Source organism: Osmia lignaria, chromosome 4 (genome assembly GCF_051020975.1).
Source record: "Osmia lignaria lignaria isolate PbOS001 chromosome 4, iyOsmLign1, whole genome shotgun sequence".
NCBI lineage: Eukaryota > Metazoa > Arthropoda > Insecta > Hymenoptera > Megachilidae > Osmia > Osmia lignaria.
Window position 1 is genome coordinate 6091340 of NC_135035.1, and position 17902 is coordinate 6109241.

The window sequence follows — 17902 nt, forward strand, 5'->3', positions numbered from 1 at the left end:
TTTAAAAATTCGAACTAATAATCGATGGAAAATTCATCAGGAAATCACGCGTCGCGCCATCGAGTCTCGCGTTCAGCTCTCCCGTTGCATTATAGCGGCGATCTCGACCGGCTTCGGCTTCAGTTCGGTTCGGCGCTTTGACCGCGCAACTCCGCGTCCAGGAAGCCACGCGTTTTCGATCGCGAGTGCGTGACAGAAGCTCGCTAAAACAGATTCGTACTCGTGTTTGATCGAATTCCATTAGTAATTAACTCTGTCGTCAAGTGTGAACACTTCGATTTCGTTTTACGTGGTTTTGGACTACAGTAGGTGATTCGAGGTGGGTGGAAATTTTATTTAGCCTTTTTTCGAGTATCCTAAAAATTATTATATATAAAACAGGCGTTACGGAAATTAATCTTCAATAGAAGATTAATTTATTATCGTTGATAATGAATAAATTTTTGTTTTACAATTCCTCCTTGATTTAGAGTATTTATTGAAACAATTAAGGGGTACATAGTCTTTCGATGAAGAACAGATGCTGTACATGTTTCTATATAATAAAAAAACTATTTTAATTTTGATATTCTATTAATTTATTATCATTGATAATGAATAAATTTTTGTTTTACAATTCCTCCTTGATTTGGAGTATTTATTGCAACAATTAAGAGGTACATAGTCTTTCGATGAAGAACAGGTGCTGCATGTGTTTCTATATAATAAAAAAACAATTTTAATTTTGATATTCTATTAATTTATTATCGTTGATAATGAATAAATTTTTGTTTTACAATTCCTCCTTGATTTAGAGTATTTATTGAAACAATTAAGGGGTACATAGTCTTTCGATGAAGAACAGGTGCTGCATGTGTTTCTATACAATAAGAAACTTATTTTAATTTTGATATTCTATTAATTTATTATCGTTGATAATGAATAAATTTTTGTTTTACAATTCCTCGTTGATTTAGAGTATTTATTGAAACAATTAAGGGGTACATAATCTTTCGATGAAGAACAGGTGCTGCATGTGTTTCTATACAATAAAAAACTTATTTTAATTTTGATATTCTATTAATTTATTATCGTTGATATTGAATAAATTTTTGTTTTACAATTCCTCCTTGATTTAGAGTATTTATTGAAATAATTAAGAGGTACATAGCCTTTCCATGAAGAACAGATGCTGTACGTGTTTCTATATAATAAAACAACTATTTTAATTTTGATATTCTATTAATTTATTATCGTTGATACTGAATAAATTTTTGTTTTACAATTCCTCCTTGATTTAGAATCGAATTTATTGAAACAATTAAGGGATACATAGTCTTTCGATGAAGAACAGGTGCTACATGTGTATCTATATAATAAAAAAACAATTTTAATGGAATTTTGATATTCTAATAGTATAGAAACATTCTGTCACGTCTTTCCATTCGATTTATCGTCGATGCCATTCTCGATCCGTGAAAGGAGTCGCGGGCAAAGCGAAAAAAGGAGGAAGAAACCGGCACGACGCGTCGTCCATTTAAATGAGACCAATTAGCGAGCGGAAGCGGAGGAACGGGGCGATCGCGCCCCATGGAAACCATAGAAACTCGAATTTACGAAGTGAGGAAGCGAGAAGATCGTCGGACCGAGCGGGCGAAACGCGAAATTAATGCGAAACGCGGTCTTCGAAGGAGTCGAGCTTTTGTGCCGTTTATTCTTTTTTATTTCTGCGCACGTGAACCAGCCCAGGCCAATTGCATTAATTTACGACTGTTTACATCATCAGGCCGGGGTGTGCCATAAAGCCACGGACCCACCACCATGAATTATGCATCGCAGGGTGGTTTCGGCTTGCCTCCTTCCTTTTTTTCTTTCTTTCAAGATCACTCGCAAGAAATGCGCGCACGGCTTTCTGTTGCATCACGACTCGACGAAATCGTTCTCCGATCGGGACCCATGGAAAAAGGGAAATAAGAAATTCGCTCTTTCCTATGGTTAAAAGATGTTTCGGTGTTTCTTCCCGTTCGTCCCTCCGGGGAGTAAAATACTACAGGTTGATCGCCATAGTAACAATTAAGAAGGATAAAACCTGGTACACATGTTTCTCTTTACGTTTCATTCGCATTTCTTTTTGAACGCCCAGCTGTTGAATTAAAACAAATTACGTTTTAACGAAAGCGACTGGGTGACAATTAATTAATCATTCCACCGTCCAGTGGTTCGTTTTTGTCCGTCTGCTTCTCATTTTATTAAAATCTCCTCGAACACAATACAGTATTCTTTGAAAATTCCCTCAATAAGCAGTTCGGTATATTCTGGGTCAGTGAAATAAGATAACGAAGTGGAAAGGATTCGCGTAACGGTGTCGAATGTTTCAGTGAAACCTAATTTGCAAAATCAAGCGAAAGGAATATCGTTACGGCAAGTGTTCGATTGCGATTACGATAAATAATTTCTCGTTCATTGCGATATCTTCTGCAAAGTCCCACGCGTTTGTTTCTGTTCGGTTTTTCGTTTAATAGAGCCTGGTTCTTGCGGTTCGCCAGACGGCCGTAAACCTCGAAACTCAAAGATCTGGTTACGATCTGGTAAGCCACCATGGGCTCTGGCCCATGGGGACGATACTGCAATTGCGAACGCCTATGACAGTTATTACGTGGCGAACGAAACGGTCCGCGAAGGTATTTCTACGATGTAATAACGCCACGTCCGAGCAGGGACACGTTCTCACGGACACCGAGGCTATATAATTCATTGCTAGTGCTAAAACGTTGAATTCGTATGCGAACAAGTCCCAGGACTTTTTCGTCTCGTCCAACAGGACGAGACGAGACGATCGCGAAGGCCGACAATTTTATGCTATGATTGTTGAAGTTCTGTTAGGGTGACTAGTAAAGCTTTTCTTCTGTTTCAAATTAAAATAAAAATTAATTTATGTCCTAATTTATTCCTAGTTATGTCCTAGTTCTAATTATGTCCTAGTTCTAATTATATTTTAGTTCTAATTATGTCCTAGTTCTAATTACGTCCTAGTTCTAATTATGTCCTAGTTCGATAACTAGAATTTCTAACAGAATATAGTTTAACCCTTTACCTGCTGAGTACTACAGGTGTATGAAATAAGAATTAGGTCAATGACTCTTATAATTTTTCTTTTCTATTTCACTTCATTTTTCAATTTATTTTTTCATTATAATCTGATAACATATGGTGTGTAATTAGTAATATGCATTGATAAGTTTTATTTGTTTATGATTAAGATACACTAGAAACGAATTATGTACGCATATGTGCGCCCATAATTAGAACTGATAGCTTTCACCTGACGCATATGTGCTTTCATAGTATACAAAGGGTTAAAAATGTCTGGAAAAAATTGTTTGAACTATTTGATTTGAACGGCGTTTGAAATAAATGATAAAAATGTAATCAATACCCAATGTACCAGTAAATGAACAAATAGAAAAATATTTCATTTTGCAACTAGAAAATGCTGATAATTAATATTCGACACCATACATTTTTAAATTATTTATTTACTCTTTATTTATTATTTATTTGAGCTTTTCTTGCTTTCAATTGATTTGCCTCTTCTTTTCTTTCTGTGCCTATTTTTGATTGCTTAGCTACTGAAAGTAATATTTTTGTTGTACACGAAAAAAGTCAATTTGTTCATTCACTGGTTAAGTCACCCTATACTTGATTTGGTAAAGGGTGTCGAGTGTAGCTTTACGCGAATATTTTCGAAATTAGATTTTAGACTAACAAGGGAAACTACCCAAGTGTTACACTCACTTATTAATGAAACTTTGCCAGCTTGTAGAGCTCGTCGAGATGAACACGCCTATATCCCGTTTTGTGGGCAGACGGCTAATTGTTTAAAAGATATTAACACTTACAGTTAGTTACTACTTACATTGAAAAGTATGACAGATACAACTCACACATACAACTCGCAATCTAGAGATCCACGGTTCAAATTCTTTATTCCCAACATTTTTTTTTTTTTAATGATAATTTGTCTCTTTTTGAATAACTATTACATAAAAATTATCATAAAAAAAAAAAAATTATTTTTGGGAACCAAGGATTTGAACTAAGGACATTCAGATTGCAAGTCACGGATCTGCTCCGTGGTTAAACACATGACTGGTAACGTAAAGGTCCTCGGTTCAAATCCTGGGTTCCTGTTTTTCTTTTTTTTTTTTTTTTATGGAATAGTTATTCAAAAAGAGACAAATTATGATTAAAAAAAAAATGTTAGGAACCAAGGATTTGAACCATGGATCTCTAGATTGCGAGTTGTATGTGTGAATCTGTCATACTTCTCAATGTAAGTAGTAACTAACTGTATGTGTTAATATCTTTTAAACAATTAGCCGTCTGCCCCCAAAAGGGGGTATGGGCGTGTTCAGCTCGACGAGCTCTACAAGCTGGCAAAGTTTCATTACTAAGTGAGTGTAACACTTGGGTAGTTCTCCTTGTAAGTATAAGTGTAAAGGAAATATCCGCTCCCTATTTGATTTGGGAGAATCTGGAGAGAGACTAATCTGGAACCCCTATTCTCACCCCTAAACCATATGGATAAATAAAGCGAGTGCTGCGCATCCTGTTAACTAAGGGAAGTCTGAGCTGCAGACGAGTGCACCCAGTGATAAAAGAGATAAGCTGTAACTCTTTTCCAACTGCAAATAGAGAAGAGCCGCAGAGGGGGAAAATTTGATTTGCCTTCGCGCTTATATTTAACCATCCGCTTTCGGAGGACGTATTCTTTTTCGGTCTGAAGCACACTAAATGGTTAACAGAGATAAAGAAAGACGTCCATTAGAACGATGAAAAGGTTGCGAAAGCTCATGAAAGGGACTCGTTACCGAATCCCGTAGCCGCTGTCACGATATGAATCGTGGGTCAAATATGGTAGAAGGCATAAAGTATGCTCGACGTACGGCTGCTGGCCGTGCTCTAGCCATTAAAGTTTCCCAATAAGGCGGCTTTTACGCACGCACGTGAACGTGAACGTTGGTGAGCAGACGGAATCGAGGCTCCTTCTCGCGTGGGAAGCGATAGTATTTCGATATCACCCTCGCACCGTGGACACGCGTCTCTGCTCGCGGGCGTCAGTGCATACGAGGACAAAATGACTTCTGTCTATATGCACAGAGACGTCTCATCGATGTACAGGGTACTTCAAATATATGACACAGTTGTGTACATAGTATTTATAGTTTTCTCTGTGAACGCATATATAGGGTGTTTTAGGTCGGGTAGTATAATCGAACAGGGGGTGATTCTATAAGCAAAAATAAGACGAAAAAAAGAATACATTTTTTTCGTTTGAGTTTTCGTTTTTGAGTAAATTGAGTTCGAAAACGCTAATAAGAAAAATACTTGAGGTGTACCTCCATTTTCTAATGTTATGTTTTCTAATGAATTTGTTTACTTAAAGGTTGAAAACCACCATTAATGGTTAGCCCGAAAAACCGTATTTTTTAAATATATCGAGAATGACTGGGAATTTTTTGGATTAAACTGATTATTAATGATAGATTGCCAGAGCGAGTCAATTATTATAGAAAAACTTAAATAATTTTTTTAAAATCATATGTTGGTTTTTAATAGAATTATGAAATGAATACAAATACTTATTCCTTTCCCTCCCACTTACTTCCAAAAATCCATATGTACTATACCTATTTTGACGGATCTATTTGTCCGGCAATCTACTGTTAAGCATTTCTATAAGTTCGAGATTTATTGAGTCAAATAAAAAATAAAATTTTAAAGAGATATCAAATAAGAATGTAAAAATAAATTTTCATAAAAACTGCAGAACTATTTATACCGTGCCTGAGTTACCAGACACTGTTCCGGATATCGTACTACAACTAACGGACCCGAACAAATTATGTTTCGCGCAATTAAATTTGTTTTAATTTAATAGTGGATAAGTACAAAATGAATTTCTCGACGTTTGTAGATTTCACTATAACTGCAAGCGTCAGAGTCAGTTCCAAAATTCTTCTGTTCGATATTCAAAACATGACTCGACTGCATTATTGGCCATCCTTTTCACCGAATTCACCTTTTCTTTTTTGAAAGTGGGTGGGAGACCGTTTGAATCCTTTTTTTCACGGGTACATACCTAACGAAAGAATGCGGGCGACTCGTGCCCGAAGAGGAGACTGCTCGAACAAAGGGAGTTCCTGATTTCAGTCGGCGGATACCACCTCGTGTCGTTTACTGTGCGGTTTTGAACTAGGTCAAACACGCAAATGGATTTCCACGATAACTCTTAATTAATGGTGAAGACGATACGTCAATTAGAACGCTAATTGAGTGACCCGATAAACCAGTCGTCTCCTTATTGATACCGATACCGATCGCTTAAATCCTTGGATCGATTATCAATCCGCGAATAGGCAAATTTTTCGACGCTTGACTCATGAATACGCTTTAAGATTCATTGTGAATCGCTGGCGAGCAAACAACAATTCGACGTAACGCATTTTAATTGCGATTCGAGGGACGACACGTGAAATAATGCCAGACGTGGGATGCTTCTCTATGGAGTTCTATTCGTTGTTGCTTTCGTGGAATCTTATTTGAAGATTTTTATAATGATCTTTGAAACGAGTACGCTCGTAAAATCCAACTCTACTCTTTTACGTCAGTACAGTAGTGTAAACTGTGATAGAGTGACTCATTTTGCGGTTTACTGTGAACTAGAGATTTGCGAGTACTCGAATTTCGAGTCAAACAATGATCGGTCGGTCGAGCCGAGAGCTTGAATTCGCCGAATTACTCGAAATCGACGAACTGTTTGAAACAAAAGCGGGCTACTCGAAAAAATCGAACTACTCGAATATTCGAACTGGAAATTGATCTTCAAGTAAATCGAAGTTTCGAGTAGCTCGCTCTTGTTTCAAACAGTTCGTCGATTTCGAGTAATTCGACAAAATTCAAGCGCTCGGCTCGGCTCGACCGATCATTGTTTGACTCGAAATTCGAGTACTCGAATAAATCGAGTACTCGTAATTTGCAAGCCGAGCTGAACTCACTTCGATTGTTCGAGCCGAGCGCTTGAATTTTGCCGAATTACTCGAAATCGACGAACTGCTTGAAACAAAACCGAGCTACTCGAGAAAATCGAACTACTCCAATATTCGAGCTTTTGAGTAGTTCGATTTTGTTTTAAGCAGTTCGTCGATTTTGAGTAATTCGGCAAATTCAAGCTCTCGGCTCGGCTCGAACAATCGCAGCGAGTTCAGCTCGGCTCGTAAATTACGAGTACTCGCACACCTCTACTGTGAACATGATTTAATCGAAAAATCGTAATCGCCTTCATTTGCTAAAAATTTGCTAAAAAGTGCTGAAATTAACACTTATCAGAGTGCCGATGGAAACGTCGGGAAGCCGATATTGAAATGTTGAACGAGTTTAATTGCAGCAAGTAGCCAACAGTGGAAGTCTGCGAGTGGGCAACACGCGCTTCCTGAAGATCGAGATAAGCTGTCTGCTCGAAGTGCTATGAACTCGCCTCGATAAATTGCAACGCGTCCCATTTAAAATATCCCGAGTGCGGACAAAGATTCTGAATAATTGAAAAGAATCAGGAATAATCGTTCGAAATGAAAGGAAAGAGGGATCGCGAAGGAAATACGTTCTCCAGTTTACATCCAGCTTCTGATTCCTTGGAAACGCATTAACGAGCGATTACGAATCCATTCCAGATCGGCTAGATTGCCAAAGGGGTCTCGTTTTCTTGGTATACATGCTCGGGAACGCGGTTCGCATCGGTGCAGCCGGTTGGAAGATTAGAATGCACCGTGCATTCGCTTCCCGAACGACTTGCACGAACGGAGACACGAACATGAACACGAACACGAACACGGAGAGTCCTCACCGAGGGCGAGGATCGCTAGGAAACACTCTCTCTGGATCTCTCACTTAATACCTGCCACACGAATTTCAAATGAAATCTTTAAATGGATGCAGCGAGATGCGGAGAATTGAATCGTGAAAGTCTCGAGAGAAGAGCGAATTAGGTTTCTTCCAAATTTTATTTTCCTTTTAACGAGGGAAGAGCGAAGTAGGTTTCTTTAAATTTCCTCAAAATTTTATTTTCCTTTTAACGAGGGAAGAGCGAATTAGGTTTCTTTAAATTTCCTCAAAAATTAATTTCCTTTTAACGCGAAAAGAGCGAATTAGGTTTCTTTAAATTTCCTCAAAATTATATTTTTCTTTTAACGAGGAAAGAGCGAATTAGGTTTCTTCAAATTTCCTCCAAATTTTCTTTTCTTTTTAACGAGGGAAGAGCGAATTATGTTTCTTTAAATTTCCTCAAAATTTAATTTCCTTTTAGCGAGGAAAGAGCGAAGTAGGTTTCTTTAAATTTCCTCAAAATTTCATTTTCCTTTTAACGAGGGAAGAGCGAATTAGGTTTCTTTAAATTTCCTCCAAATTTCATTTTCCTTTTAACGAGGGAAGAGCGAATTAAGTTTCTTTAAATTTCCTCCAAATTTCATTTTCCTTTTAACGAGGGAAGAGCGAATTAGGTTTCTTTAAATTTCCTCAAAATTTTATTTTCCTTTTAACGAGAAAAGAGCGAATTAGGCTTCGTTACATTTCCTGAAAATATTATTTTCCTTTTAACGAGGGAAGAGCGAATTAGGTTTCTTGAAATTTCCTCAAAATTTTATTTTCCTTTTAACGAGAAAAGAGCGAATTAGGCTTCGTTACATTTCCTGAAAATATTATTTTCCTTTTAACGAGGGAAGAGCGAATTAGGTTTCTTTAAATTTCCTCCAAATTTGATTTTCCTTTTAACGAGAAAAGAGCGAATTAGGTTTCTTTAAATTTCCTCAAAATTTTATTCTTTTTTAACGAAGCGGTGTTGGTTATCAGTGACCACCAGGAGACTCAACGCGTTAATGAAAAAGCCACAAGCCGAGCCGGTGCGGTAAATTAAACGTCGCGAAATTCGTTGTGCAATTCATTTGTCATTTTTCGCGGCATTAAGATTCCGGAACACAGCCGTGCGCCGACGAGTCTCGCATGGATACGCGTGTGCGCTCATAGCCCCATAGTCCCATTTGTACCAACACGTATCCAGAAAGCAATTTATATTTATGATGTATCGAGGCTCGATGACACAGCGACTGGCTATGCTGGTCTCTCGAACCAGCTAGCAGGAACAAATGGAACGGGAAAAGAGGGAAAGAGACAAGTTGGAATTGTACGAGCCAAAGGAACGACGCGACGCAATGAAAAGCGTTGACCGCGAGAAAAATAGAAACGTCCAGCTTCTTTTCCTCTTTTCATTTCGCTGGATGCTAAAGAGAAGCTCTGGCGCGTTCTGGGTATCGAGGAAATCGGGATTGATGGGAAGAGAAACAGTAGCAATGAGAACATAAAGAGATAATGGATTTAGGGTAGTGGCCTTAAACAGTTAACTGCGGAGTTTAGTTTTAAAAATCCGCGGGATGAGTAATTAAAATCAAGTAATGACGAGTATAAACGTCGAACATTTGCAGGGTAAATTTTACGAAAAAAGTAAAGCAAAACGAGGAAGGAAAAATTTAATAATTCATTGTTGATAAGATTATTGTTATTAAAACGTTGACTGCCATTGTGAAAGTGGGCACGTGTTGTGAGACGTATTGAAGCTCTAATTATTAAGAATAGGAATAGTTAATTTATTTAACTATTATTTAATATATATAATTTAAGCAATATTATTTAAAATAATGTTTTTCTGTTGTTTTCTTTTAATTATTCAGGCATGTGTAATTAGCGGTGCCGGTCACCAGTGACCCCCATAGCATTCAACATGTTAAAAAGTTAAAAATTGTCAAAAAATAATGAAATTCATAAACAAGAAAAATTACCGAAGAAATTAATTTTTCAAAACAGTTTTTGAAGAATACCAGATGCATTGGGCAAAATAATCAACTCAGAATAATCAAACTCTTTTTATAAAATACATAGCAGTTTTAGTGGTAATATAAAGGAAAAATACCATCAAATGGCATTTTTATTACTTCTTATAGAAATGTTGAGATTTTATAATAAATAAATTTTTTATTCAACACGACGAATATATACGTCACTGCACCGAAATAAAGTTTTGGATTAACGTCTACAACATCGTGTCACACTTGTGACACAACCTACAGTTTAAATGTGTTAAAGTTGGTACTTGTAGTACAGTTGAATTTTTAATTTACTCAATCAAGAATCGTTAAATGCTATGTATGCATGATATTTCATTTTGCTTTATTTGTTTGAAAATTTAAATAATAAATACTTAAAGAAAAAATCATAGGCGAAGGGGTTAACTAGTTAAGGGTTGATAGGGAAACTTGAAATGCAAAGATTGGAAGTCTGGCTCTCGGTGCACCTAGAATGCTATCACAGTTTATTGACCCCTCATTGTACCCTGCGACAAATTACCTGCAAGGCAAATTGACTCTTACGAAAGCAGCCATTCAAGTTGAAAAATGACTGGATTAAAGTCACGAATACGTGACATCGAGCTGAACAGTGTCAACAATTAACTTCCCACAAACTTCCCGTTGCTTCCAACGCAACGATTATGCTTAGAAAAATACAAAGGGGGAAGGGTGAATAAAAAAAATTGTGGAAAAAATTCCAGGTACTGGTCGACGTCGAGGAGACCAAGAGAGACGCGTAGCCGTAGCGCGTGATCGGCGATTATCTTAATTGCTGGGCCTTGCTAGATGCGCTGGAAATCACCGTTAAGCTGGTCGTCTTGCTCGTGGTACCTTAATTATCTCGACGATCGTTCCATCGGAGAGGCGCCTAAGCATCGAACTGTTATCATGGACCGTCGTAAATAGGATTCCACCTCGGTCGGAAGTAATTCCGCTCGACCGCTTCCTGCTGATCCTCTTTGATGTACGCGTCGATCATTAATCTTCCGACTCTTTATTCGGCTAGAATTATTCGAAGGAATAACTACGCGATACTCTTGTATCAATTAATCCTTTCATTATCGCGAAGTTCATTCATAGATTTAACCCTTTCAGAATTATATTAGGTCTTTGCGACGAATTTCAATCGTTTCCTATGATCATTTGTTGCAGGATAATCTTCCTCTTGTTTAGGAATTTGCAATACCAACAAAAGAAGTAACAAAACAATGTCACAATGCAGCAAACTTCAAATTATTACCCCTTTAATTGTTATCATTAACAATGTCATCAACGAAGAAGCATATTCAGCATTGCCTCTTGTTCGCGTTTAACCCTTTGAGGATGGAGCATTCCTAAGCTTGCACAAAAAGTTGTTAATTTAAAATAAATGAAATAATAATTACACCCTTCAAAATTCAAGACCCTTATATCAAGAATATAACACAATAAGTAGAGAATTATAAATTTTTATGAAAATTATGTTTAGACACACATATGTGTCGATCGTCCTTAAAGGGTTAATTTTCCAAAATCAGTGAATAAAGCCACTCAAATGGTGTGTGAGCTGTGACTGATAGAACTTGTAGAAATTGGTATCAATGGTTTAAATCCGACGATTATTTCGACTGAATATTTCGACGATTAACTTCTTATATCCTTTTTTAAATAAAACATTTATTTGACCAAAAAATTGGAAGGAACTTATTTCTACAGCTAATAAAATAATTTATGCCTCGATAGAAAGATACAATGGGTTCATTGAAAAAAAACGAGGGAACAGAAACGTGCTAAAAATTTATCAAACACTTCTCACGTTTTTCATGAGGGATACACCTAACATGGAATGCCACAGCCCTTTCGAAAGAGATTCATGGGAATAGGCGTGGCTGTTCCCGGAACGCAAATCGTTCCACGAAACTGTAAATCTCTCGGTGAACAAAAGGGAATTTAGTCTGTTAATCCGCCAGCTACGAGACTTCGAACCTCTTCAAATTCCCAAAGAATTCCCGAAGCTTCTCACTCGTCCCGATAAATAAAATTGACCACCAGCAAAGAAGATAAACGATCGAATTATACGTCAGAAAACCGCGATGGAATGTTCCTTATCGTTTCGAGGAACAAGCGAGATCGTTTCGCGGAATCGTTTTCCCCAAAATATTTAATCGGCCACGATCGGCTAAGAGGGGACGCTCGATCGGTTAAGATGGCGATAAATTACCGTCGGATAAAATCGATGCTGCGTACGCGAGTAGAAGGCAGGTAAAAGAAAACGGGAGAGGAGGAAGAGGTGAACCCGGGAGGATATCTTCGAGGGAAAGAGGGGACGAAAACAAGAGGTTGGAGAAGTAAGGGAGCACCTGTCCAACAGCTGCCTCGCAGATGGTCTCCATCGTTGTTGCTAGATTATGCAACGAGTGGGTGTCTCCTGTTTCTGAAATTGAACTCCGATTCTTTTAAACCCCGGCTACTATGCGAATTACTACAAGTTTCAAAGAATCCCTCTTCGCAAGGTTTCGAAATCGGCCATTCGATACGCGACAAAGCAATCGTGAGATTCTCGTCGGAAGTTATACGTTATCAATTAGAAAATCAATAGAGATTCATAAGATAACGCGGAAGGATTTAGGTGTACTCCTCGCGAATAAAGATGCTCCGCGATGCGGTGGCCGGCGGCCGGAAACGCGTGATTTGAATTTACGAGCGTGAAGTTCGCACTGGCCGTCGACTTACGCCCTTCTGATAACGAGCTGCCGGACAGAGGACCCATTGCTGGATGACTAATGGCCAGAGCAAGCCTTGCAGGGACTATAAGGAGAGAGGAAGAGGAAACATATCGCATTCCGCGATGCCAGCCTCGAGGAAGAAGTTCACCAGCACCGCGGAAATTTCAATTTCTTCTCCACCGATTCCCCCCTTTCCTCTCCTAATCACTGCAATTGATGGAATACCCTCGCGCGTAGAATTTCTATGGGAAATTTCTCTGGAATTTTAACTCCCTCCTTTCAATGATTTTCTCGAAACTTTGATGACTGCGATCGATCGAAAATCGTTGCCTTGAATTATCACAGAGAATTCTTGGGAATTTCACCGGATGGAATTTCAATTCGAAAGGGTTGAGTTATTCGACAGCACGGCCGTTCGATCGAGCAACGTTTCCTTCTGTTGAATTTCGAGGCCTCGTTCTCCGCTGTCGAATCAAACTTCGAAAATTAATTCAGTAAGGGGACTGGTGGCGAGACAATGGGCCCCTACTACGCTCTGCTAAGGCGTGGCAAGCCACAACAATGAACGTAACGATTAAAATGGAAAGAAAAAAAAAAATAGTGGCTCTGTTCGACCAGCAGTCAGCCTACACACGAACTTTGATGCTTGTTATCTACGTCGGTCCTCTTTCGAACGGTCCAATCTAACCTGATCACGATTTATTAACACATCGACAAACGTACGTTCCATGGAATTTATGATTCTCACAATTTTATATTCGAAGGGCATCCGATGCAAGAGGTTGCCCAGCGAAAGGGTTAATGACACAACAAAACTGTGCTCCGTCCTGTTTCTCCGCGCCAGATGTTCGATGTTGAAACTATGTATCGTCTATCGAGGCCACATTTTCTGAATCGCGGTGAATCAACGTTTCCGGTGCTGGACATTCATTAAATCCAATGGGAAACTCGGAGACAGTATAAACACAAACAGCGATTAAACCGGCGATCCTATGTAAACTCGGTGTTGAGTGGCTCTCGAGGAGGTCGAGCGCAAGAAATGATAAAAATAAGACCGGCAGATGTACATCGTGAAACGAATCTAATTAAACACGATTCCCCATGTTACTCGAGGGCGTCGTTGTTATTGTTCATCTCTTTCCATTTCGAAATTATTGTCCATCAAAATATAAGGCGGAGTGGGGCGAGTGCAGACTGCGTTTTGTAAAATTGGAATTTAAAACTGTGTATTTTTAATCTTTTATGTAAATATTTAACACTGTCGGTATCAAACGCATTGCACAGTTATTACTGTGTTGATTGCCACGGTGAAAATGAACATTTGTTGTGGCTCTAATTATTAAGCATAGAAATAGTTAATTTTCAAATTTCAAACTTCCAACTTTCTATCTACTATTTTGCATTATTTTTACAATGGCAATTTTATTGTACAATTTCCTATCAGAATGAAAATTGACAAGGAAAATTATAAAACTAATAGAAAAATATTATTTAATATTATTATTATCATGATAGAAAATAATAGAAAAATATTAAATAATATTTTTCTATTATTTTCTTTTAATTATTTAAGTATGTGTAATGGCACTCAACGCGTTAACTAGGACCCTAATTTTCCTTGTCAATTTTCATTTTGATAGGAAATTGTATAAAATGTCAACTACTCTGCAATTGCCCCGAAAAAGAAAAAAGGAAAACGAGGCACCCCGAAAATATATTGTTTAGTTTTATAGTTATCCATTTTTAACACTAGAACTACCAAAGGGGTCAAAATGACAGGTTTCAAGTTTCTCATTTTGCTGAAATGTATGTTGGCTATTGTCGAGGTAAAGAATGAATGTATATATTAAATTGTTTCATCCCTTATCTATTTAATTTTCTACATTATTTTCAACATAAAAATTAGTGTGGATTAGTGTTAAACAAACAAGTACTTTTTGCTGAAATATAAAAAGAGACATAGTAACTTTTAGTAGATTACTACATATTAGCTAAGGAAATTTCGCTAATATAATAAAAATAACCGGTATATGCACTTGCTCCGTTTGCGAACTTACCCTACTCCACCATAAGTCTTTCAGTTTTTTCATCACTTATCATAATGGAATTCACTTGGCATTGCAATTTAAAAAAGATTCATTGACTTTTTATTCGAACACCAAGTGTCGCATCGCAGACTACCGATTCGCTACGTGCCAACAACATCAAAGGGAATTGTGGTTCGTCTGCCGCGAAGGAACGAAAGGGATTAAGTTTGCGGGTTCAAGGAGAATGAAAAAATCTCGAGGAGCAAGAGTATTCGAGAAAGAAAGGCCAGCTCCTAAATCATCCACGGAACCCGAACTTGGGTCGATCTAAAGTTAGAAGTAGAAAATGGGTCAGTATCGAGGGAGGGGCAAGGTTCTGATCGACCTTCCATTCCTTGCTTCCCTGACACACGGGTCAACCATAGTTCCAATTAAATATTTCATCAAACGGTGCCAGAGTCGATGTTTTAAGAAGAGGAATCCCGCGAGTGGAAGAGGACGCGTGGGCAGAGCTGTCAGCGCAGAGTAAACTGCTGTCAAAGCTAAACGAAAGAAGAATTCGAACGTCGAGCGATGCAGCAGCCTCTAAGAAATTTCCCCCTCGCCTTCTGATCGGCTCGCTGCGATTCGAATCGACACGAAAATACAGACGATGTTGCTTTACGAGCCGGCAGAAGAAGAAGGGTCTGCTTTGTTGGCGGGCTCGCGTTTACGATCCTCACGAAATCGGAATAAAAAATCGAAACCGGTAACGCGACCGAGCTTACGACTTTGCTTTTAATGCCAGCCTGTCCGTACGCAACGTTTCCCCGAAATATATGTGAGTGGCATTTATTCTCGCTCAGTCGCCCGAAACACTGGCCGAATCATTGACCTCTTCACTCGACGCCACCAGAGACCTTCGCGTTTCTGCACGAGCCATTTTTACGATCACGCATCGACTGTAATTACTGATATTCGTGTTCCAGGGAGAATTTCGAAGGATGGCATAGATCTACCCTTAATCGGCAGCATGTGCTATGTGATAGTCACTGGTCGTAGCTTACTGTGGACGCTGCTGTCCCTAGTAGCGTTAATGGCCGTTTTATCGGGTCTCATCACTCCGAAATGGCTCGTTGGACCGCAGACGATTAAAGATACTAGTAACTATTTTCTCTTACTTAATCACTGCTGACAACATCGCCTTCTGGGCGGTGGATGATGTAAGCGGTCAGTGTACATCAAATCATTTCTGTTTAAACAACAGAGAACGGGTCCGAGTTGTACGTACCAACGGTTGGAATCTTCAATCGGTGCATCAGGCTACATGGAAAGACGCACTGCGCGAATTTCAACGTCGACGGCTTCGCCACGGACTCCAGCGTGTTTCCAGGCTGTTGGAAAGCCTCCTATTTCTTCCTGTCCCTTGGTCTTGCGATCATGGCGATGACTGTGTTAGCTGCTCTGCTTGGGTGCTGCATCCAGAGCATTGGAAGAAAGAGCATCTTCAATTTGGCCGGTGTGGCCCAAGTAGTCGCTGGTAATAGTACCATATCATCGTAGAACAATCAATAATAGAGACCCATTTTAATTTTATTCTTTATTTTTAATTTTTGTCCCAATAGGAATATCGTATCTTCTGGGAATGATTTTGTATCCCGCTGGCTGGGGAGCAGAAAGGGTTCAGAGGATTTGTGGTCCAGAGGCGGATGCTTTCTACCTCGCTGATTGTTCCCTTGGTAAAAGAAGATCTTCTTTTTTCTATTCTTCTTTTGAGAAATATGTTGATTCTTAAAAATTTGTTTAGGATGGGCGTTCTACAGTGCCGTGATAGGGGTTGGACTGACGTTCGTCTGCGCGGTGATCAGCGGTCAAGCGGAAAAGTCCACAGCCAGCGACAAAGTTCAGGACAAGATGAACGAGGGAAAGACTTTGATCTGTCTCGCGTGAAACGTGAAAATCCCGGGGAAAACGTATTCCACTCGATATCTTCGGAACGCCCTCGTTCATTTGTCAAGGGACGAAAGACGAAGAGAATCGGGGCGTTTGAGGAGCAAACATTTCCTTCTTCTTCTTCGATTCGCCGATTACGACGAGAGGAACGGAGGAAATTCGTCATGGGACCAAGTTCAATTTTATTTCGAGTACAACAGAGGTCGTTGAACCTGTGTGCTCGAACGACTATGTACTTATTACGGAAATGAATGTTCTGTGCCAATCGTTGTTTTCAAAGTCCTTGTTGATTAATTTTGCCACTGAAAGGAAGATAATAGTACGTATAACGAACAGATATCTATAAGAATTAAGGGACGATGAATATAATACTGTATAAGGAATAAAATAAGGATACAGTTAAATGATAATCTCTTACTTGACACTCCTTTAACCCTTTCGCTAAGCTGCTCATCGTACAGACGCCGCACAGTGATCCACAATTGACATTTAGCTGTTCAGACTTTGAAATAAACAGAATAATCCGTAATTTTTTAAGTAATGAAATTAATTATTTCACATTGTGGCTATATTGTAATTAAATATCAAAAATATTTTTTATAAATGAAAGCAACAATAATTGTTATAAACTGTTGTAAGACACAGTGGTTGCTCGCGTATAGACACTGTGGTACTGCAGCACCCCCTACTTCCACATGATATTATCGATAACATTTAATATAATGAGTTCTTTTTTCTTTAATCTTTCTTTATACTTGTACAATATATAATCTTTAAGCTTAATGTCAGTAGTCATCCCCCAGTTTATGAAAAAGTTACAAAAATCTTAGTATGGAACTGTGCGCTTCACAGTTCCAGCGGCTTGGTGCTCGACTGCGTGCGCATGCGCACATGGGAAGCTGCGCGCGAGGCTGCGCAGTAAAGAGAGCACTGTTGCTCCCGTAGTGCCGGTTTTTTAAAACAAAGGTTAAAAATTTTCTGGAGCAGCACCCCCATTAATTTTAGCCACTGGTAAAAGATGATAATAATAATCGATCATTTAATGTTAATTATCTAACGTAGAACTTTATAGTATCCTCTTAACGAATCACCCAGTTCTATTGACGGCTACGCTTTAAACTAAACAATAATAATTTTGGTACGAAGTGGGACGTGATTATACAGGGCAAGGGTCAGGAAACTTTTTGAAAAATGGGCCGGATTGACATTTTTTTTCGTCGCAACGAAAGGGTTAATCCTCTCGATTCACCATTGACGAAAATCCATGTTTTTCTTGATTTTTTATTAATTCACTGAGAACAAGTGT

General features: G+C 38.6%; 1 protein-coding gene across 1 annotated transcript; it reads left to right on the forward strand.

The window, feature by feature from the left end:
- The first annotated feature begins 110 nt into the window (after nt 1-110).
- Nucleotides 111-16983, forward strand: LOC117603216 (LHFPL tetraspan subfamily member 2 protein). The gene is made up of 5 exons (XM_034322141.2): nt 111-319; nt 15633-15806; nt 15911-16183; nt 16269-16382; nt 16451-16983. The coding sequence occupies exons 2-5, from the start codon at nt 15677-15679 to the stop codon at nt 16591-16593; spliced, it is 660 nt and encodes a 219-aa protein (XP_034178032.1). The 5' UTR covers nt 111-319; nt 15633-15676; the 3' UTR covers nt 16594-16983.
- The last annotated feature ends 919 nt before the right edge of the window (nt 16984-17902 follow it).

Coding starts and splice junctions, on each gene's coding strand:
- LOC117603216 (XM_034322141.2), top strand. CDS start 15,677: ATGTGCTATGTGATAGTCACTGGTCGTAGCTTACTGTGGACGCTGCTG. Junction 15,807..15,910: donor GCAGACGATTAAAGATACTA/GTAACTATTTTC, acceptor TTTAAACAACAG/AGAACGGGTCCGAGTTGTAC. Junction 16,184..16,268: donor TGTGGCCCAAGTAGTCGCTG/GTAATAGTACCA, acceptor TTGTCCCAATAG/GAATATCGTATCTTCTGGGA.